Genomic DNA, 23,041 nt, shown 5'->3' on the forward strand with positions numbered 1-23,041 from the left:
ACGTCCTACCTTATATTTAAACGCTTTATGAAAACGTACGATTGAGAAGCAAAACGATTCATTTTCTTAAAAGTAACATCAAATATGATTATTACGAATGAAATTAATTTTCCACTGATTTGTTCCAAGTGTCCTGATGTTTTAGGTATATTCTTGTTTGTTAATAATTAATTAAAGCAATATAACCTCCTACATACATTTTGTTCAGGAAACATCCAGTCTTACAGAGTACCGACACTATAAAGTTGTATTTCGCTTCAGTACTGTTGTGGTTTAGACAGATCAAACCAAGTGTCAAGATTGAATAATCAATATGTAGTTTGTTGATACTGTACTGAAAATATTTAAAAACATTCACAGAACATTTCCAAAGGCTTACACTCACAATTAAAAAAAACACTACTGTGTAAATTTTATCCAGTAACTGATTTAAAAACAAAACAATTCTATCAATTATGAATTCAAAGCAATCTTTGCAACAACAGAAACAGGAAATTGTCATATCACCATCATAGCGATCCATTAAAACAAATTTATCCTCAAAAAACACCTGATAGGAGACAGGTGATAGGACTGGTGCATTTGTTAAAACAATCTGCCTTCATCACTTCTATAATCCACTTGTTTATGATCAATGTTTATTTGTTGTTCTTAAAGCAATACTATGTAACTTCTAAAAAAGCCCATTATAGAGCTCCCCCTGCAGGCTTGGAGGTAATGTACGGTTACGACACTAGTCCGGTCTCTTGCTTTGTCGGCCTCTCTCTTTCTCTTCCTTGCTTCATCAGTCAACGTCTTCTTCTGTTTCCTCGGTGCCTCTGCCATGATGATCGTACTGACAATGTTGCGCTAGCTTAGCCTTATACCTGGGAGCGTGAGAGGGGTCTATTTGTTTTTGCGGTAGGTGTGCCAGAAAGCAAGTCGAAGTACTTCCGCTCAGCTCCCGGGCCGGTCCAGCAAAGTTACATAGCGCAGTTATTCCAACTAAGACCCCCGAAGAGCATAGGAGACAGGCCAATCGTAATATTAAAGGGGAACTCCGGGGCATTTGAAGCGTGTTTCCATTGCTAGAGGTTGTCAAATACTGCTAGTAGGACACAGAGAGATGCGTATCTGCGCTCCCTGTGTGAAGATCGCTCTGTCCGCACACCCTGTCATGCGAGGCTAATACGTGGTGGCTAGGGGCAAGCGCTAACCCTTCCACGTAAAACAACAACTTGCACACTGCAGAAACGTCACACCACTTTATAACCCATCCGACAATAAAGTCACAACCCTTACCATCAAAACCATATGCATGGTTCTCACATTACTGGCATGGGGACGTTACAAAACAACTTTATAAACAGCATGTAACTCACCGGCTGGTTGTAGGCTCGCGCATGTGAAAGCCCAAAAGAGTCGATGAAGAATAATCCCATATACAAAACAATTATATTCTCTAGAAAAACTGCGTTCAAGTATTTAAAACATTACAACAATACATGCCCAGTAATATTCTTGTAATGTTTTAAATACTTGAACGCAGTTTTTCTAGAGAATATAATTGTTTTGTATATGGGATTATTCTCCATCGACTCTTTTGGGCTTTCACATGCGCGAGCCTACAACCAGCCGGTGAGTTACATGCTGTTTATAAAGTTGTTTTGTAACGTCCCCATGCCAGTAATGTGAGAACCATGCATATGGTTTTGACGGTAAGGGTTGTGACTTTATTGTCGGATGGGTTATAAAGTGGTGTGACGTTTCTGCTGTGTGCAAGTTGTTGTTTTACGTGGAAGGGTTAGCGCTTGCCCCTTAGCCACCACGTATTAGCCTCGCATGACATGCTGTGCGGACAGAGCGATCTTCACACAGGGAGCGCAGATACGCATCTCTCTGTGTCCTACTAGCAGTATTTGACAACCTCTAGCAATGGAAACACGCTTCAAATGCCCCGGAGTTCCCCTTTAAGACTCATTCTAGCCGCACAATTTTTTTCAAACTGTTATTTTAAAGGTAGAAATGTTACATAGTATTGCTTTAACCTAAAAAAAAAAGGATTGTTTCCATAAATTTTGATAAGATTAAGTATTAACTGAAAAAGTGGCGTAATATAGGCCACCTGGATTATCATTGCTACACCTCAAGTTAGTGAAAAAAATAATTAAATATTCCCACTCTAGCTGTGACCTGTTTTCCCACTGCCATTTGGTGAGAGACAAATATCTGTTTTGACACAACCAGACGGCCGAGTGGTTCATCAAATTCACCTCCGGCAAATCTGAAACGACTGTCATTTAGCACACAAACTCTTTAGGAGTTGCATAAAAGCACAAATAAATGAGGATTGTTTTGTCATAAATATTGTTCATTTTTATTGGTTACATGTTGAGTTGCAGATGCATGGAGGCAGAAGTTTATTCCTCGCTTTCAAAGTCAGAAGCATTCTTCCTCTTGCCCTGCTGATGGACACTGTTGCCCCAGGTGTAGGTGAGATACATGAGGGTCATAGCTGCAAAAAAATGATCACAAAGCAAATTAATAGGAGCTTTATTGGATTTATGCAACAGAGCTTTAGTGTGCAAAAAACCCTGAAATTTAAAAAGTACAATGAGGTCAAGTGCTTAAAAAAAAAAAAAAAAAAAAATCATTTATATTACATTTTTTCAGTGGAAAACACAGACTTAAAGGGGAACTCCGGGGCATTTGAAGCGCATTTCCATTGCTAGAGGTTGTCAAATACTGACGGTAGGACAGACTGGTGCAAATCGGCGCTCCCTGTGCAGCGATTGTGCTGTTTGCGCAGCCTGTCATGCTAACCAAATACGTGGTGGCTAAGGGGCAAGTGCTAACCTCTCCACGTAAAACAACAATTTGCACACTGCAGAAACGTCACACCACTTTATAAACCATCCGACAATAAAGTCACAAGCCTTACCATCAAAACCATATGCATGGTTCTCACATTACTGGCATGGGGACGTTACAAAACAACTTTATAAACAGCATGTCACTTACAACAATATTACTGGGCATGTATTGTTGTAATGTTTTAAATACTTGAACGCAGTTTTTCTAGAGAAGATAATTGTTTTGTATATGGGAGTATCGTCCATTGACTCTTTTGGGCTTTCACATGTGCGAGCATACCGACAAGAGGTAAGTGACATGCTGTTTATAAAGTTGTTTTGTAACGTCCCCATGCCAGTAATGTGAGAACCATGCATATGGTTTTGATGGTAAGGCTTGTGACTTTATTGTCGGATGGTTTATAAAGTGGTGTGACGTTTCTGCAGTGTGCAAGTTGTTGTTTTACGTGGAAGGTTTAGCTCTTGCCCCTTAAGCCTGATTTATACTCGGAAACCAGGTCGTCTGCGTGTGTGTCGCAGTTAACGCAGACACTACGCAGACACTCTGGTGCACCTCCTCAAAATTGTAACTCACCGCAGACATCGCCGCAGGGGGGAGAGAAAGGAGGCCTCTGATTGGTCAACTCTACATCCGCTCTACACTATGCGTATTTCCGGTTTGCTAACCGGCTGACGCTAACCGTGCTAACCGTGACGATTCTTTTGCCTCTCTGCCAGCTCCAGTAGTAGCAATATTTCTTCTATTTCTAGATCGATCAGCTGCATCTCAATCAAAGTGCGCATTCGTCCAGTCGCCATTGTTGTTGAATGACCTCCGTAACCGTAACACCCACAATCCTAGCTTGTTCGTGATTGTCCCTCTTGCGTTGTGGCGTGGGATTAACATAGCGCAGACAGCGCTTCAAGGCATAAATCAAAAATAACTGCGTCGTGTCTGCGACAAGCTCACTGCGACACACTGCTGCGAAGTATACACGAGCCTTTAGCCACCACGTATTTGGTTAGCATGACAGGCTGCGCAAACAGAGCAATCGCTTCACAGGGAGCACCGATTTGCACCAGTCTGTGTCCTACCGTCAGTATTTGACAACCTCTAGCAATGGAAATGCGCTTCAAATGCCCCGGAGTTCCCCTTTAATACACACAGCTCAAAGCATGTCTCAGCTGACATTTTTATTCAATGATATTCCTTTTTCATTAAAAAAATGAGCTGGTGTCAATTTATTTGTGTATTTTGTATCAGCTTGAGATGTAAAATATCAAAATGTGGTATGAAAATGTGATAACTTACGAGGGGCAACCTTGAAGAAGGAGGCTGTGAACCTTCGCCAAACATTGGGAATTCCCTTTGAGAAGTAGTTGGGGAAAGCCCTCTGCTCAAAGGGGGATATACTGTAGGTTATGATGTGCCTGATCTTGGCCAAGTCTCCAAAGTGGCGGCCCATGATCACTGGAAAGCTGATCTGAAGATATGAAGAACAGGATAATTATAAACAGAGGTCATCACACACAAATTCAATTTCTAGAATTTAGCGTAACAAAGTTCACATTATTATAGTTATTATTTAGTATGATTGGTTAAACGTTACATTATTGTGTTTCTGTGTTAAATGAACTACAATCCTTTCTGTATCTGGCAGTTTTGACTATGCTCCGTTTGTCTGTTTAACAGATAGCCAAACTCATGTAACATATCTAGATAAAGCTTTTTAAAGCAGTTTCCAAGCCAGCGTGTATAACGTTAGTAATAATATTTAATGATTTAAAAATTATTTTACAAGATAAGCTACTTGTGACCAATAGGCGAATAGTCGAAAATGTGCCAGATATTACGAAACAACGCTGGTCGGGTTGAGAGTTAGCATCACAAACTAGCATCATGAAGCTAACAGCTAAGGTACAAACAGACCTTAAAACGTTTGCGTAACTAACGAGCTGACCTGGCTGTTTAATCAAAAGTTACCCAGGATAGCTCAATTGTACTGTAATAAGCGCTAAATTCACAGATACGACGACAGTAAAAACCTAATACAAAAAAGATTACCCATATAATTCGTGACATTGAGACTTACCGTCCTGTTCTCCTCACAGTCGTGTTTCTATAGAAGGTTCCGGTAAGGTGTCCTTCAGTTTTATGCTGGTGTCGGTCGTTTGTGAACGCCGGTAAAAAGTAGCGACACCTGGCGGACCGGAGCTGTGATCGGAGGGCTTTTCACATTGACAAATTGACATTGACAACAAACCAAAATCCGTGCTGAACATTGGAGAGATTGCAGCTGCTACTAAGAATTACAGGGACTGAGGCATGCGAGATGCATCAAAACTTCAATGCTTGTACTTGTAAAGCAGAATTACTACATTGTGTAATTGTTTTACTTTTGCATTGCATAGTCCAACCACTCTTCATGCATGCAAGTTCAATCATTAGGCAACTGACAATTGTGACCTAATAATTTCTATTCACATTTTTAACCCAAAATCATATAAGCTCAGATTAATTTTCAGGTAAAATCTATATTACTTCTGAGGGACGGTGTGTCCTAAAGAGAATAACACTTTATAGTTATAATTAATTAAAATATTATATATAATATATTAATTATAATTTATAGTATAATTATTATGCAGCTTTATTAGCTCAGGCAGAGTAGGCAAATCAGGACCAGGAGGGAATAAGATTCACAGCCTGAAGCATCAAGATGTTAAAGAAATACCTAAAGGCAGATTTAAAAAAAAAAAAAAAAAAAAAAGGTTTTGTTCATTGATAAAATGAGTGACACTTGATGGAGCAGATGGAGGGAGCTGTGCGAGATCAGGAATGGTACCAACGGATTGAAGGTGAGATATTGGTTTGCTATTTTGTCATTATGGATAAGTTAGCTGGACATTTCTAGGTTTAGAGTTAACTGTCAAACCTGCCTCCATTTTCTGGAAGATGGATCCTTCTCCAATATGAAATTTAGAGTGAGAGAAGACAAAGGCTGTGGTTGGGAGGCTGATAATCATGCACTCTTGATGTTAATATTTTTTTCCAAGAGAAAGACTGATGAAATAACATTTTGGAGAGACCAAGAGATCATATTTGCCCAAAAAAGGTGCAGAAAAAATGTGAAAAAGTGTTTTGCTTGCAGTATACTGCGTTTCGAGCTATGGACAACAAATACTCAAAAAGACAGCATCACACAATTTATTATTAATTTTTTTTTTTTTTAATTTTCAAATTTTTAGAGAAGGCTTACATATTTCATTCTTTTGCACATTCTTAAGCTGAGCACAGACACACAGTGAATTCATCAAAATTGCATAAATGACATGATATACATTTCGTCACATTTAACTGATACAAATACAAGCATGTAGTCAGTTCACATGTATGTGGTCACCTAGTGACCAGAAGTAATAAATACACACTGAAACCTTGACAACTTTCATTCTGGAGGTCATGAAGACAACTGCCGCTCAGGCAGCTGTCTGAAATCCCCAGGAATAAAACGATATATATATATATAAAAGGTTTAAGAGATTGTGACTGCTTTTTCATTTTCTTGTCCAGAACAGGGCTGGATAAAAAGATGCAATTAGGTTGAATTAAAGTATAACGACAGACCACCCACACAAAATAAATTAACAAAAAACAAACTTAAAAAAACCAAACACATCAGACTTCTTTTTCTTTGAGTGCGACTCAACCATGTTGCGAACAGTAACTTGAATAGGATGCATTTGCACCCTTCCCCGCCTTTACAAAAAAAAGAAGAAAAAAAAAAAAAGGGAAATAAATGTCATGCTTCCATGTTATGATAAAATACTTTTGGTTTGATTAAGCACTCCTGCTCCAGATCTAACTTATTTTATGTGCAACAATTTTGTAACTTCATGAAATCACTGAGCCTGGTCAAAACATTTGATATGTGGGTTTTTTTGGGTTTCTTTTGGTGATGGCTTAGCGACATGTGCACCTGGTGGCAACCATGTCCTTAAACTCCTTGAAGACCAGGGAGCCATCTTCTTCAGAGATCATGACACTGAGGGGGCTGTAGTGGGATGGCACACAAGAGGGTCTTGGCACAGAGGAATCAAGCTTCTCATTGATGATGTTTTGCACCATGGTGTGGACGGGTGAACCATAGATGAAGCCCATGGTTCTTGGGCAGATGCCTCTACAGTATCTGGGGTTGTACTTTGGTGGAAAAACAATCCAGTGATCCAGTTTTAGCTGACTGAATCGCACCCTGAAATCATACAAGGAACAGTCACTTGTTGGGAATTCAGAGCTCGATAGAAGCTCGGGCAGGTGGATGTTCAGGCTTTTATCGCCTCCTTTGCCCTTTGGAGATTCCCTCTTCCATCTCCTTTTATGACCAGACCTCGGAAATCTGTGTGACGCAGTAGATGGCCTTTGACCTGCACTGTGACTGACCAGCGACCTCTGCTGGGCACTTTTGCTTGTGTCGTTGAGATAAAGAATCAGTGGCGGAGACCTCAGGGGGAACTCTCTGCAGCCATTGCTCCATGACCCTTGCTCCTCCGGGCAGGAGAAATTGACGAGCAGATGTATATTCTTCTTTTGAAACTTCACAAGAGGCTCAAGAAATGAGGTGATGTCAACCTCCACCCATTTCCTGAGGTCCCCGTCTGCTGTGGCTGTGAAGTTCACAGTGCGGTAGATCCCAGGACACAGCTGGCACTGGTTTGACTGCTCCCGCTCCTTGATGCTCAAGTAACACACAGAGTTGACAGGTGCTGCGTGGTCACGGTCAGACCTGTACAGTAGGGCCGACTTAAGAAGCTGCTCTTTCCTTCTTACTTGCTCAAGACTGTAGGACAAATCCTGTGTCAAACTTTCTGAAAGAGAGGACAATAATATGAGAATGGCATCACCCTAAAGGCAGGCAGCCTGCTGCAGTAGTTTTGGACATACTGCGTCTTTCTTTGCATCTTCTTGAGATTTTTTTCTGTAAACAGATCTCTAGATTTCTGAAATATTTTTCTATGCTGGTTTGGATGCTGTGCTGCTGGAAGGACTTCCGATGGCAACTCTGGAAAATATTTTACAACTGTTATGATGCATAACCACGGCAACAGGAAAGTTGTCAACCTGTTGGAGCAGCTAACTGAGCTTCCCAATGCTGCTACACTTCAACTCTCTAGGAGTTTGTCAGACGATCTATATTTTATTTTGTTATATATCTATAACCACGGTACATCTTTAAAAATAACTAATACTGCAGCAATATTATTTCCCTTTGGGGACTAATAAAGTATGATTGCATTTAATAAACCTCCAGGCAAGCCACCGTCACATGTCAGTCTCACTGACTGATGCTGTAAGTGCACATGTGGATTACACTGCATTTTAATTAGACAGAATAAACACAATCATTTTGATAATATTCATGTTTAATTGCAGTGTATAAGGATATATAGCAGCTTAAATTGTATGTACATGCTCTCATTTAATTAAATTATACATAAAGACAGAAAGCAAATGTCATGCCAAATGGTTCTGTACGTTTGATCACGAGGTCCTAATTTTCAAGATTCATTAAAAAGCAATAAAATGACACCGATTAGTTTGATATTATCATACATTTAACCAGCAGATTTGCTCGTTTTTTTTCCTCCAAGTTTCCAGAGCCAAACAAAAGATAGATCTAAAATCTAAAGGGGCTGCAAATCTTACTTCATGAACTCATTCTATTCTTTTTTTGTTAAACCTTTGTAACATTATACGCAGAATCTGACACACCTGAGTTAATACAACCACAGAAATGGCTTTAACCCACTGATGACAGGGACTGAATGTGTTTGCAAACAAAGTAGTACAAGTACAAAATCCTAAAGGAATCGAGTTGATCAGCTACCCCTTCCTAAGTGGAAACATTTTTGATGCAAAAGAATAAAACACTAAATTGGCAAAGATTACTAATAAAGCAGTTTACTAAAAAAAAAAAAAAAAACTGAAGATGGTGTGATGCATTAATGGTATCCTGATGTGTGCTCTTAACCTTAAAGCAGTATTAATATCAGAAATATACATTTATTCTAAAGCTAGGCCATTTTAAATACAGCGTCCCTTGTTCCTTAAAAAAAATAAAAAAAAAATTCTATGGTACATGTTATTTTTTGGCCTGTAAAAAGTGGAGCTAAAAAGAACAAACCACAGACTACACATGGCAACTTCCTCGCTAACAGCTCGGATGTTTCTCTTGTGTACAAATCTGTTCTCCCTTCAAACAGCGTTTCCAGTAGAATCCTCCTTCGTGGTTGAGATAAGGTTTGGAGTGGTTTAAGATTATGGTTTGATTTAGATCCAATGCAGCCCCCTCCTTTGTTGGCATCTGTGTTTTATCATAGATTGCATTCTCACCCACTAAACATGCAAAGACTTATATTCTCAAATCAGTATCCAGGCATCAGGACCTTCAGCTACACTCCACTACAGGTTAGAAAAGTTACTTGTCAAGCTTTGTTTACAGCATATCGTGCCTCAAGCAGGAGGTCAAAACTTTCTAGGCCCTTTTATTAGACTCCATGGTCTTATGTATGTAGCGAATCTCTGGATGACAGTTCGTTTTTAAAGCCAACGTTACTACATGTGATTGGCCCTGAAGGAACTACTGGGAATGTTGTGCTTTTTGTAGTTCACTGTCAGTGTCCAGTTCGCGTGTCTGTCATGATGTCTGCTTGCTCACCTTTATTGCTTTGCGCAAGACATTCATCTTGTGGCTTGATCAGTCGGATGGTGTTGTAGACCTTTTCTCCGTCAACACTCCTCTGCACTCTGGGGGGCTTCTTGAAAACGTCCGTCAGGTATCTGATGTATTTGTGCTCGGGTTTTATCTCCTTCTTAAGTCCCGAGTTCCACCTCGACCCTCCATGCTCTGACAGGGCTTTGAGCAGCGGAGAGAAGATGCTGCTGTACGGAAGGGTGAGCTCTCCCAGGTTGTGCAGCGCATTGGAGGCGGCCTGAGAGGATCGAACCTGCGGGCAGCTACAGGTAGCCAGCAGCAGAACCAAAACAGTGCGAAAACAACGGACGGCAACTGGTAGCAGCTTTTGTTCCTCCATTATAAACAAGAAAACCATTCAAAAGTTGGAGAGAGACTCTCGGCTGAGAGCTCGAGGTCAACAGGACCACGCACGTGTCACCGCGGATCAACGAGCGCAGGTGCTGCCAATCAACTGCATCAGTTATGGCTTAGCCTATTCCTTTTTCAAGCGAAGAGATGTACGCGGACACCTCTGAACGAGCTCGGCTGCAAATGTAATATCACAAAGAGCCTCACAACAGTACCGGGCCAGCGCGGTTTCCGTGGAGTTACTCCAAACGTCGATATGATGAAATAGGCCTAACCATCAGGCATCATCTGTAGACACGACATTTTTAGAAATGAAGAAAACTATAATCATGGATATATCAAACCAAAAGACAGCATAATCCATTATGCAGTTTTAGCAACTGAAAAATGTCATAATACAGTCTAAACCTGTGTGGTGCATATAGACTGTTTACAGTGTGGCGGGTGTCTCCTGCTTTAAGGGACGAAAAGCAGGATTGGGACCTATTTAGTGTGAGGGAGGAAGTGATGTTTTAAGAAATAAAAAAAGATAATACCTCAAAACGTGCAAACATACAAAATAACCATACGTGTATATACGTATGGTTATTTTGTATATGTTTATGTATATATGTATGTTTGAATGGTAGTTTTGCATCTTATATTGGTACTTTACTCTGTTGCAGCTTGGTCTCTATCAGAGACTTATGTTATACTTTTGCAATAAGTCTGGGGTCCTCTATATCACTGCACCTCTGGGCCTACTACAGTTAGCCCTGTCAATTAATCTGTCAACAAACTGAAACCCTTTTCATACAGATATCGTGCTCTTTCCGCAAATATGTTTCCACTGTGCTGCCGTTGCTCGCTTTTGTTCATTCTTGCTCATCTGGATGCATCAAGTAGCTTTCAAATATTATGCAGGCCCATGGGATCACTGGAGTGCCAAGCAATGTCGCTGCCTGAATATGAATATTGAATATTGAATATTTTCATTAGTATACATAACTTAGTTCCACGGTATGAACTCGCGCACGCATACTTAAAACGTTTTTGTTTTTTTTGTGAAACGGGTACCAAATACTGATTTAAAAGGAACACTTAACAGTACGTGTGGATGGCCACTAGAGGGCAGAAACTACTTTCCTAAAACAAACTACATTGTATTGTTTTTGGCCAAACACTGTGAGTGTGTGTCAGTATCTCTTATCTTAGGCTGTCTGTGCTGTGCAGTGGGTACCACGTTGTTGCAGTGTGTTCAGCATAGAAAATATCAGCCCAGTGTTAATCATTTTGCACAGGTCTGTTGCACAAATAGATCATTTTGCGTCATCCATTTAAAAAAAAAAAGAAAAAAAAAAGCATTTTTAAGTTAGGTTTTTTTTTAACCTGGAACGTATTTTATGCCAGAAATAATGTCCAGGTTTAAAAAAAACAAAAACAAACGAACTTCTCCTTTAAAAAGCTTTTGCCAAATTCAACTTGAAAGTTGGCAATTTTGCAAGTCCTTCAGATATAATTCTGATGCTTTCCTGAGCCCAGAATACACACCCACTGTGCTGTGAACGTAAAAAAGTAATACTTAATCTTTTAACACAAATATTGATACAGACCTGCCATTACAGTGCTTGTCACCTGGTGGAATCATACTATTTGAAAAGGTAATGGGAATATTATCATAAGCCAACCTTTGTTAGTCTAAAATGTAAACTGCAGCTCAGAATGAAGGACACGTCTCTGCCCTCCTTCCAGCTTCATTCAAGATAAGCACACACTTTGACAGCCGAGGCCTTCCTCGTGTTCTTTTCATTATGTTTGAAAATATGTGCAGTCAGTCGGCATGTTGTGGTCACTGATTAGACCGTTTTAGTGAAGATAAAGAGTTTTCTAGTAAATTAAGATAACAAAAGTAAAGATCAAAGTCCCTGTTATCGTGGTACCTGGACACAGCTTATTTGTACTCCGTGTGTGTGTGTCATCAACACTGTAATACAAACCTGCTGAATTGATGTTGATTGGTTACTTTAATGTTCATTTTTGTGAACTATACTGTCTTGTTGGTTTTAGGCAGTTTTTATATTTTGATCAATTCGTATTATTTCAAGGACCTTGAAACTGACAAACAATGTTGTCGGTGAAAAACTGATGTCATTATTTCTTATTTTGCCTTGCAACTAGAAGGCCTACAGTTAGTTCAGAGGAAGCTGATGTAGTTCAGCAGGAACTGATACAGAGCTGGGGCCACACCTCACTGCAGTTGGAGACACTTTGATGTTTGGACATTTTGCCTGAATTGTAGGACATAGGGAGCCTTTTTATGGGTAATTTCTCTTTGTAATCATCAAGTTTTGCGGCAGTTAAGAAAATAACGAGGTGGGATTGATCACATCATGTGGTCGGATATGTTGAAGAGCTTCTTTGAGTTTGGCTGCCCTTTGCCATTATGGAGCATCATTTTTCTCTCAAAGATAAAAGATGTTGTTCTGGAATTTTTGGTCATGGCTGCATTGTCTGAGCTTCTTTTCATGTCATCGGGGATTGTTTATCCTCCGGGTCAGTAAAAGACATAAAGTGGCATTGTTCTAAAAGAAAGAAAAGGGCTGCTTTCGAACACCTCTGGTCTGGTAATAGAAGTTCACTCAGTCACGAAAAGGAGAACAATGAAAATGTAGTTTAATAACTTGGAAGATTAAGTTTAGTTCTTCATGAACCATTAACAAACATCACGTAGCCTTATTTAGTGTTAAGTGTTGAACACGATCAGAAGTCCAAAAAGTGACATTGAAAAACAACAACATATCCTCACAATTTTCTTTCTTCTTTTCTTTTATTTTAACAGAGGAAAGAATTTGAACTCTGAAAGTCTTTGAGAGCATTATCACAATGATTGATTACTGTGTGGCCTTGGGGCTGCGCCTGATAGCAGTCCAGAAATGAGGCCCATGTTGTCCCACAATAGGAGATCTTTCTCATCAGTCACGGCCCCTAGAAAACATTCCACCAACTGCTTTGCACAACTGGCCCAAAGTAGGGCTTCTTTGCACGCTCTGAAGTAACATCTTTTTTTTTCTCTTACAGTAGAACTAAATGTTTTCTCTCTACAAGGTTTTCTCTAACAAAATAAAGCGATTTAATTAGGATTAAATACACAATCTGAAGTGTAGTGTAGTACACTACTTTAGCGGAATGATATTTCACTCAAGACATGACAGTGCTGGATCCCCGAGTGGGGCCGTGTATTCCCTCGTACTTCATATCTCTGACTTTATGTCTCCGAATATCTCTGAAGAATGCAGATTGTTTGTGTATAAGTACAAAAAGTAAGGTATAAATGTGCAAAAATAATTAATTAATGGAAAGGGGAACAAAGGGAAAATTATACATGCGTTTCAAAGATAGTCCATCAAACAGTGATACACTGCACAAAGCTTTGCAAGACAGCTACAGTAAGTACACATATCTGGTTATAAATGATGCAACATTATTTTGTCTCCTACATTTCAACACCTTTTCTTTCACCACTCCTGGGCAAACTTAGCGGTTGTCTTTTGTTTCTTCCCAATGTGAGGATGGAACAGTTTACTAATAGTGTTGAATCCTTTTGTGTGCTCTTTGTGTTCCTCATCCTCCGTCTTCTCCCTGCTCTGCAGCAGTCCTCCCAGAAGTGCCCTGACCTCAGCCGGCACACCTTTCCCCAGGTAGTGGAAGGCCTTCTTGCCGTCATTATCTCTTTCATTTACATTTGCTCCGTAACTCTGCACGAGCAAAACCATCGCTTCAGTGTGGCCATGTATGGCTGCGATGTGCAAAGGCGTGTATCCTCCGTTCGCTTTGCTGTTGACATTCACATAAGTGCCTCTTTGCCGGGAAACATCCATGAGTTTGTGTATCATGTCGCTGTTGCCGTCCTTGGCGGCCCAGTGCAGAGCTGTGAAACCTGACATGAAGTCTTTCCTCTGTGCTAAACGTGTGTCTCGCAGCAGCAGAGCATATATTTGTCCCCACAGTCCAGCAGCACACTTCACCAGCCACTCGTGAGCTAAAGGCTCCAAAGGCACAGACTCTGCGTACTTGGCATCATCTGCTTGTCTTGTGGTCTTGTTTTGGGGCCTCAACAGGGGAGAGCCTGGGGGTTGAAGGTCCTCTGTGTGCATAGTTTTCCAACTCTTGGATTCTTTTAATAAGTCCCTCTTGCAAGCTGAAAAGTTTGAAGTTAAAAGAGGCAGTGGAGAAACTTTGCTGACTGGTTTGTCTGTACTTTCATGTTGATGCACTTGGGAGTGCAAACCGCCCTGTGCTGCTGGTGCAGAGTCTCTCGGTGGGGATTTTACTGCTATGAGAGCAAACACGGCCCCGGATTTGCCCGCTCTGCACGACTGATCTCCCGAGATATTTAGGACTTTGACAGTGGTTGTATCTGCACTCGATAACGGCCTCCTTTTCTGCACGCTCTCCCCGCGCGCATGTTCAACATCGCTGTGATGATTGCCCGAGTTTGAGGGGCAGCACGCAGCATTGTTTTCATTATCAGAGTAAATCACCCTGGCGGACTGTGCTCGGCGGGGAGGTGTGCAAGAAAAGCTCGTGTTTTGGCTCGAGAAACTGCAGTCCATCTGCCATTTCGGGGGGACCTCTTGTGCCACCTCTTTCACAAAGTCCTGGTATCTTTTCCTCACAACCACAAACTTTGCGTCGTCGATCTGTTTGACCACAGCGACGCTGTTCACCAGCTTCTTGAAAAGGTCCCTATTGTGCTGCTTTGCCGCGGGATCACTGCAGTTGATGAGACTCCTGAAATTGTTCAGCAGCTCAGAGTTCTTCACTTTGCCACCGTGCTCCAGTAAAAAAGACAAAAGGGATTCTTGGGTCAAAGCCATCGTGTCCCGCCGGAGATAACGGTGAAAAGATGCAGCAGAAAGCTCTCGGGATAACTCCGCTGCGCGTGCTCCTGTCCTGCACCAACCTGCTGCTTCCGGCGCCTCTCCAAAATGAATTCACCCGTTTTTTTTTTTTTTTGTTGCTGTCAGAGATTTATCAGGGCACTCCCCGTCATGAGGCTATGGGGGGGGGGGGGGGGGGGGGGGGGGGGCAGGGCAGACAGGGCAGACTGTCCTGTGATAAGAGGGTCCATTTGAATGTGAAAATGGAAATTAAAGTTGCCATGTTAATGTGTAAAATTCCCCAAAAAGTTAATCTTGTTCATTTTTACACACACAGCATATATGCTATGACCTACTATGTTTATAGTTCATAGTCATGCAGACAAAGCTGTTTATTATTTTGCAGCCATTGTGACTTTTTTTTTTTTTAAACATGAACTAAAACAATTATGGAGGCAAACCGAACCCATGAAAGTATTGTAAACATCAGTCCCTTATGTTGGTCAGTATCAGTCCTCACGGCAGCTACATGGAGTGGTATCTAAAAACGGGATCTAATCACATCAATCAAAGCTCAACAGGCCAACTTAAACAGCACAATGATTTAATTTGTAACACCTGTGTTAACCCGGCCCATTTTTATGGAGAAAAGTTGATTAAGTTGATTAATTCAATTCAGGTCACGTCAATTCACCTAAATTCAACTCAATTCAATTCAATAATACTTTATTAATCCCCAAAGGGGAATGATATTGCTGCGGTATGAGTTATCATTGAAGATAAAGTTATTGTTATGTGGTCAAATAAATTCACTAAAAATCAGCTGACAAACTTTTAGAAGTGTGGCAGACAGATGTGGTTGAAATCCTCAGAGATTGCCATCAATTGGTTGGGGTGTTTTTGGCGCTTGCTATCAACCTATCTATACAGATAAGTTCTCTATATAAGTTGTATGTTCTACATAGATAAGTTTTATATGTAAATGTACTTCATTTATACAGCCCTTTACAGACAATCCTTACGATGTACCAAAGTGCTTTACAGCAGGTAATAAATAAAGAGAAGAATAAGTAAAAACAAATAAAAACTATAAAAGAATAGAATAGAATAGAAAAATACTTTATTTATCCCCCAATGGGGGAAATTCAAATTCGTCAAGTAGCTCAACTTTTTTTTAAAATATTTACAATGATTGAATTAACAACAATAAAACAACAATAATAATACTACTACTATCTAAATAATAATAAATGACTAAATGGCAAAATAAAACAAATAAATAAAAATCAATCAATCAATTTGAGAAGAACTCAACAGTCACTGTTATAAAGCCTTATGGCTGTGGGAACAAAGGACCTTCTGAACCTCTCAGTCCTGCAGCGCAGAGAGATGAGTCTCTCACTTGAACAGTGAAAGCAATAAAATACAACAAAATCGAATAAGATAAAATAAGATAAAAGTGTCATCCTACTACTAATAAAAGCCTAGATTTGAAGAGGCCCAGGTCAGAAATAAGACGCAGCTCAACGGGGAGCTTATTCCAGAGCCTGGGGGCAGCGACGGAAAAGGCTCGGTCACCCCAGTGTTTGTATTTTAACCTGGGCACTTCCAGCAAAAATTGATTTGTTGACCTCAGAGCTCTACCAGGATTGCGGACTGTTAAAAGCTCAGATAAATATGATGGGGAGAGGCCGTTAAGAGCTTTAAAAACAAAAATTAAAAGTTTAAAATCAATTCTATAAAGGACAGGAAGCCAATGGAGGGAGTTAAGAACAGGAGTGATGTGCACACGTCTGTTGGTGTTGGTTAAAAGACGGGCAGCAGCGTTCTGCACAAGTTGAAGGCGACTGAGAGAAGACTGGGAGACGCCAACATAAAGTGCATTGCAATAGTCTAACCTTGAACTTATTAGGGCATGAATGGCTTTCTCAAGGTCATGACGACTTAAAAACATTTTAACTTTGGCCAGGAGACGGAACTGGAAAAAACTAGTCCTGACGACATTGTTAATTTGTTTTTCCAACCTCAGATGACTGTCAAAGGTCACTCCCAGATTTCTGACAGTTGAACTAAGCTTTGAAGACAAGGTGCCAAAGGCAGCCGTCACAGTATCCCCAAACACAATGCATTCAGTTTTGTCATCATTTAAATGAAGAAAATTTTGGGCCAACCACTGCTTAATATCAGCAATACAATTAAACAAAGAACATTGTGCACTTGTATTGTCAAAAGCTGAGTAGAGAGGTGTTAGAGTTGTTGCTACCCTCACGTCTAAGAGAGAAAAATAATACTGCCTTCCCGATGTTCCTGGTAAGGGATCCAGCTTTGTCCATTTGATCTAACACTCACTCTTCCCATGATGATCAAGAGGCGAAATGGTTCAAAATTTCTTCCCACTGTTTCTCTGGTTTGTTCCTGCTCTACATTCTAGATGTGTCTTCTTCAGTTCACCTTGATTTTGGATCCTATTCCAGATATTATTTGGGCTTTGGAAAGCTCAATCAGCTGCTCCCACATGCTGATAACTTTCACGTTGCCAAGGTTACGCATCATAACAGATGTAAAAGAGAAAGTGCAAAAATGAACAGCAGAAATCATTCCAGCACCACAGCAAGCCAAACCGGCATAGAAAAATTGTTGAGAGAACGCTAGAAAAATCTTCAAGATGATACAAAGAAAGTCGGCATCATTACAGAACCAACATTAAATACCAACATTACATGTTAGAATGACTGCCATGGAAACAGTCAGTTGAAATAGAGCATCACAACTGCCCCTGATCATACATCCATGGTAAATATATTAGCAGAAGTGACTTATTTTCACCAAAACTATATTTTTCAAAAAGTTACCTGTCAACCTCAAAATCTTTGTAGTAGAACATTTCTACTGGGGTCAGAGAGCCCTTCATCTTTTCAGTAGCATTTACTCTAGCTTGTAGTCTTTTTGGAACTGATTGTGTTAACATTTCCCTCTTGGTCTCCCAGGCAGTGGAATTATTGCAGAGGGTTGCTGTTCATAATAATAATAATGATAATACAGTGAGGTCAGTTTTAACAAATAGGTTTGATGTATGTGAGTGGGTACAGTATAATGACACATGATATCTCTTATGTTTAAAGGCCAAATTGAATGCAACTCAAAAAAGAAGAATGTATCCAGGTGTGTTTCTCTGTTGCTAGGTGACCGTTGGTTTACAAGTGAATGATGGCTGACGTCCGATTTAGCCATTTAGTGACTTTGCCTGGACCCAGAAGAAAGGCAGAATAGATTTTTAATGGTGTGGTGTTGTCGGGGTCCAGAGATGTGAAAACCCGGAACCTTCATTGTGGCCTTTCACACCGCCGCGTGACATAAGAAAAATAAATGTGAAAATGAAACGAATAAATCGATAAAATAAGAAACAGAAAACAAAACCACAGAACGGTTGAAAAGCATAGCTACGCTACCTAGCTTGCTGTTTCCCATGGCGACGGCTGTCAGGGCAGTTCCTGGTTAAAGTTAAAACAACAAAATTCCCAAGGAACAAGTGAACTAGACATATAGCTGTTGTAATGTCGCCCTCCAGCACCGAGGGGGTGTTGCCTTGAAGTGGCCACACTGAAAGCAGTGTGAGGGTAGCAGTGCTTGCTGAGGACACATAATTCCTGCACACAGCCACTTGTGACGATGGCGGCCAATGAGGTAGATGTTTACGCAGTAAGTATGGTGATTTACTGTCTGCGGTGACAAATGTTTTGCTGTCACGACAGTAGAAATAGAGATTAAATTGGCTAACGTATGTAATTCAGGTGTAAGAGAGGGATGGTGAGGTGATGGTAATGAGGTGTGTGTCGGGAATGCAGCACAAGGGATGGCTACGGTGCTGAGAAGGCTCGTTATGTCTAATAAATCGGGATGAAACGTGTATCTGCAGTTGGTTCAGAGCGGGGGGAAAATGCCTCGTCGCACCGTTTTTGATGAGTCTCTGGGGGTATGGAGAAAAAGCTCACTTCAGCATCCAGACACGCAGCTCGGCATGAAACAGCACAGAGCCTGAGCATCAGTACTTTGCTGTTTACCATGTCAGCTCCTCTGACAGGTGTGTAGAGGCTGATATTTTCAATGAAACACGGTACAGCAGGCGGTAAGAGGCGAGGTTGTGAAGAGGAAGATAGATAGCAGCATCCTGGTAGTGGAAAGTGACAGCCACTAGCTTGTCATGACTCAAGGCATTGCTCAGCAAAAAAGAAAGTGTGCATCAGCCAAACGTGTAATTTGTGGCAAAATTATTTAAAAAAAAAACAAACATGTCAGAACATACGTCTGGTTTGTAGTGTTAGATTCGGTTCTTTTAGTAGGAGGCTCATGAAAAGTTGCATTGCAAAGAATGCAATGCAAGTGTGTTGTCTAATTGTGATGGGGGGTTCTGGGTACCAGGGCAGCCAGCAGCTTGGATATCCTCCCACCCTGTGAAATAACATCCAGATAAAGAGCTCTTTGTGGGTCTGAGTGTGTTTGTGTGTGAGAAAGAGAGGCAGAAGCGGATGATTGTTGAATTGAACACATCTTGGTCCTCATGTTGAGCCTTTTGGAAGATGCCAGGATCCCTGGGTGAATCTGGTTTAGGAAGAGCAACCTCTCAGCATACAAGCTTATCAAGCCAAAGCAACATTCATTCTGGGTAGTCAGTATTATATTATATATTATATACATGTTATATCCAGACTCAAATGCCCTGATTTATTGCCAACACGGCAGCTGTAAACCAGGACAGCAGACATTAATATAACTGGGAACTTAACTGTGATGTTTTACATTTGCTCTCCTACGGGAAAGAAGTCAACAATCTAATTGATACTGATAATGTCATTTGTTAAAAGTTGAATTATAATCATGGCTCTTTACATTACGCAGTGTAAGAATGACTGACATTTATGGTTACACTGAGCCACTCTCCTGAAACTTGATACCCTCGTAAGAAATTTAATGTGACGATGGGGCTGACTAATTGAAATGATTCTCTTGCGTGTCCTCAGTTGATGAATTCAGATAGTGAGACAAAACTTTTAATAGACCGGACCATTCGGTGTGCTCAGTGGAGGAGGGAGATGACCTCATTTGTGAAGAATTCCCCCAAGCTTGTTATGTTGTCAGAAGGATTTTTTTTCACCTCACCATTTTATTGACTTATTTTGTTTTTCATCAGATATTTCCTCTTTTTGGCATGAGGGGACTACAAGTATGCATCATTAAGATTCAAGTAATGTTCTTTGTCCCGCCTGTTTCCAAATACTGCATGTCAGAATGAAGAAAAGCGAACTCTGGAGCTCGGCGGCCATGTCGGCTTTGACAGTCTTCCAGACCAGCTGGTCAGCAAATCAGTCGCACAGGGATTCTGCTTCAACATCCTCTGTGTAGGTACGTCTGAACGCGGCAGGAGTACATCGCCCATCACCCGCATTACTTCGGAGCAGTCTTTGCTCTTCATTTGCTCCTCTGTTCTTTTCCAGGTGAGACGGGGATAGGCAAGTCAACGCTGATGAACACTCTTTTCAACACAACATTTGAAAATGAGGAAGCCAGCCACTATGAGCAAGAAGTGAAGCTGCGCTCACAGACATATGAGCTGCAAGAGAGCAATGTCAACCTGAAGCTGACCATTGTGCACACAGTCGGGTTTGGAGATCAAATCAACAAAGAAGAAAGGTACAGGATGTTGATAGATCACCTGACTTCACGGGAGATTCAGTGCTATCCAGATTAGATATAAAACAACGTTGTTTTATTTGCATAAACTTCCCTACAGTCACACAAACTAACAGATAAGAGGGGAAGGAGCTGTGTGGCACAAATGGAGAAAGATGAAAATGTTGGTAAAATGTTTATGTAAATCTTTTTAAATGAATACATGGTAGATAACACCAGACGTTTCTCTCCGAGAGGTCAGTGACAGCTTGTTATTTCCCCTTCTTGCTGTTGAACTAAAGTCAAAGAAACTTTCTAATGGTTGGACTGGGAATGAAAAATGCCCTTTTGTTGACATGTGAACTGGGAGGGAAGAATAGGAATAAGGGAATGACTGTTAGAACAAAAGCAGGATCAATAGCTGTTTGAGAGGTCCAACAGCGGGGAGTATAAAGATGCTGCGTTTTTGGCTGAGTGCAGAGTTTGTAACTAGGATACTAACATGTCTCTCAAGCAACAGGGAAAACAATCTTTCATATTCGTAAATGTACTGATAAATGACTTATGCTTATGTTTCTTTTTTTAAATTTTTTTGTCTGCAGCTTCAAACCCATCACTGATTATATTGATGAACAGTTTGAGAGCTTCCTTGAAGAGGAGCTAAAAATAAAACGGTCCCTGTGGAACTACCATGACAGCAGAATCCACGTCTGCCTGTACTTTATCGCTCCCAATGGACATTCCCTGAAGTCCCTTGATCTCGTCACAATGAAGAAACTGGACAGCAAGGTGATGACGGATTGGGCCTCTGTGTATTTCATCAGATCTTGTGGCTCGCTCCTTAAGTCTGCCGCTCACGTTCTGTTACTCCATTCAGGTGAACATCATCCCTGTCATTGCTAAGGCTGACTCCATATCCAGGATTGATCTGGATAAACTGAAAATCAAGATTATGAGTGAGCTGGTCAGCAACGGAGTGCAGATTTACCAGTTTCCTACAGAGGATGAGGCGGTTGCAGAGATCAACTCTTCCATGAATGTGAGTCCTAGAAACAGAGACATTCTAATAAAATACTTTTGAGTTATGATGTTTTGTAGCCAACACTTGGTATAACAGGAATGGTGTTTTTGGCTTAGTTAGTTCAGGAAACATTCATGTAAACACCCACCTTTTCAACCACTAAGTTTAGTTAATCAGCCTGAATATCATTCTTCATTTTATGCTTGCTCAAGTATATGATTTGTAAATACAATCAGTTCCATAAATATTTGGACACAAACGCCTATTTTATACCATTACATCTGTACAACACACACAAAAAAAGTGTTAGTTTAAATTTTAAAGGCTTTAGCAAAAGTAACATATTGATTGATTATCAATCAGTCAATTTTTTTTTCTTAGATACACTACCCCCATTTCCATAAGTTCAGATACAAATATAGTTGTGAATTTAAGGGAAAGCAGCACTGAAGGCAGCTGCTGTAAAGACCTCATGAAACATCTCAAAATAGAAATAAAGTATTCTAGGGTGTTCATTGGTTGCAGTCTTCTGGCACTTTGCTAAGAATTTACATCCAAAGATTAAAAGTAATGTTTTATCCATGATTATACCTGTATATTACCGATGGGCCGTGTAAAAATGGCTGATTCCTAAACAGTGAATGATATTTGTTAAACCTCCTTGAAAAAAAACAGAAAGTTAACGCAAAGCGTTCAAGATGAAAAGTCACAGAGACAAAATAACAAAAATTGTATCAGTGTCCTTATACTTATGGACCTGCCTGCAAATGTTCATGGATGATGTATATTCTATATATATTCTATTCTATTCAATATTGTTAAATTTAGATCCAGGAAATGACAACAGCAGTATTCTGTTAGCACATTTCAACAATATCTGTAATCTGTGTTACAGACTCTTCTTCCCTTTGCTGTGGTTGGAAGCACAGAGGACATCAAAGTAGGGAATAAGATGGTGAAAGCAAGGCTGTACCCCTGGGGATCAGTACAGGGTGATTTTTGCTGAACTTATATAAGAAGCATCAAAAGGGTCCATCAAACAGCGTAACTCTTTAGTCAGATGATTGCTGTCAAACCATTATTAGTCCTGAGATGAGAAGAGTTGAGATATGAAAACAATGTCACCATTCTCTGGTTTTATGTGCACAGTAAGTTTGAAATTGTCACTCAACGTTTGTGTGAACTGCAAGATGTTAAGTAACAATGCTGCTTTTTTTTTTTTTTTCCAGTGGAAAATGAAAGTCATTGTGATTTTGTGAAGCTGAGGGAGATGCTGCTGCGTGTTAATATGGAGGATCTCCGGGAGCAAACGCACGCTCATCACTATGAGCTGTACCGTCGCTGCAAGCTGGAGGAGATGGGCTTCAAGGACAAAGGCCCTGACAGCCAGCCGTTCAGGTGAAATTAGGGACACTCATGATTCATCTGGGCCCAAATCTGATAAAAGTACAAGTTTTTATTTGTTCATGTAAAATTGACTGGTATTCTTTGAACTATAAGGAATATACCTTTTTTTTCATAGACTGTACAAGTCTACGGTATTTAGAGGTCATTAGACGG

The 23,041-nt window shown here is 40.5% G+C and overlaps 4 protein-coding genes across 6 annotated transcripts in view; 1 reads left to right on the forward strand and 3 right to left on the reverse strand.

Annotated features, from left to right (window-relative positions):
* Positions 1-2,329: 2,329 nt before the first annotated feature.
* Positions 2,330-5,009, reverse strand: uqcrq (ubiquinol-cytochrome c reductase, complex III subunit VII). Its single transcript, XM_075480611.1, has 3 exons — positions 4,925-5,009; positions 4,144-4,315; positions 2,330-2,494 (listed from the first exon to the last, which is right to left on the reverse strand). The coding sequence occupies exons 2-3, from the start codon at positions 4,295-4,297 to the stop codon at positions 2,400-2,402; spliced, it is 249 nt and encodes an 82-aa protein (XP_075336726.1). The 5' UTR covers positions 4,298-4,315; positions 4,925-5,009; the 3' UTR covers positions 2,330-2,399.
* A 1,786-nt stretch (positions 5,010-6,795) lies between these two features.
* gdf9 (growth differentiation factor 9) lies at positions 6,796-9,923 on the reverse strand. Its single transcript, XM_075480614.1, has 2 exons — positions 9,548-9,923; positions 6,796-7,697 (listed from the first exon to the last, which is right to left on the reverse strand). The coding sequence occupies exons 1-2, from the start codon at positions 9,921-9,923 to the stop codon at positions 6,796-6,798; spliced, it is 1,278 nt and encodes a 425-aa protein (XP_075336729.1).
* Positions 9,924-12,879: 2,956 nt separating this feature from the next.
* sowahab (sosondowah ankyrin repeat domain family member Ab) lies at positions 12,880-14,858 on the reverse strand. The gene has a single exon (XM_075480612.1). It carries the CDS (start codon positions 14,788-14,790, stop codon positions 13,429-13,431), a length of 1,362 nt encoding a protein of 453 aa, XP_075336727.1. The 5' UTR covers positions 14,791-14,858; the 3' UTR covers positions 12,880-13,428.
* A 3,416-nt stretch (positions 14,859-18,274) lies between these two features.
* Positions 18,275-23,041, forward strand: part of LOC142397666 (septin-8-A-like) — a 9,195-nt gene continuing 4,428 nt past the window's right edge. The window contains exons 1-7 of one of the 3 annotated variants that reach the window (XM_075481211.1): positions 18,275-18,492; positions 20,079-20,193; positions 20,286-20,481; positions 21,063-21,249; positions 21,338-21,499; positions 22,377-22,473; positions 22,711-22,879. In XM_075481211.1, coding sequence (XP_075337326.1) covers positions 18,463-18,492; positions 20,079-20,193; positions 20,286-20,481; positions 21,063-21,249; positions 21,338-21,499; positions 22,377-22,473; positions 22,711-22,879 — 956 coding nt within the window. In that variant the 5' untranslated portion in view covers positions 18,275-18,462. The remainder of the gene's footprint in view (positions 18,493-20,078; positions 20,194-20,285; positions 20,482-21,062; positions 21,250-21,337; positions 21,500-22,376; positions 22,474-22,710; positions 22,880-23,041) is intronic. The other 2 variants (XM_075481209.1, XM_075481210.1) reach the window with 2 other exon arrangements.

The sequence above is a fragment of the Odontesthes bonariensis genome, chromosome 13 (assembly GCF_027942865.1).
Source record: "Odontesthes bonariensis isolate fOdoBon6 chromosome 13, fOdoBon6.hap1, whole genome shotgun sequence".
NCBI classification, from domain to species: domain Eukaryota; kingdom Metazoa; phylum Chordata; class Actinopteri; order Atheriniformes; family Atherinopsidae; genus Odontesthes; species Odontesthes bonariensis.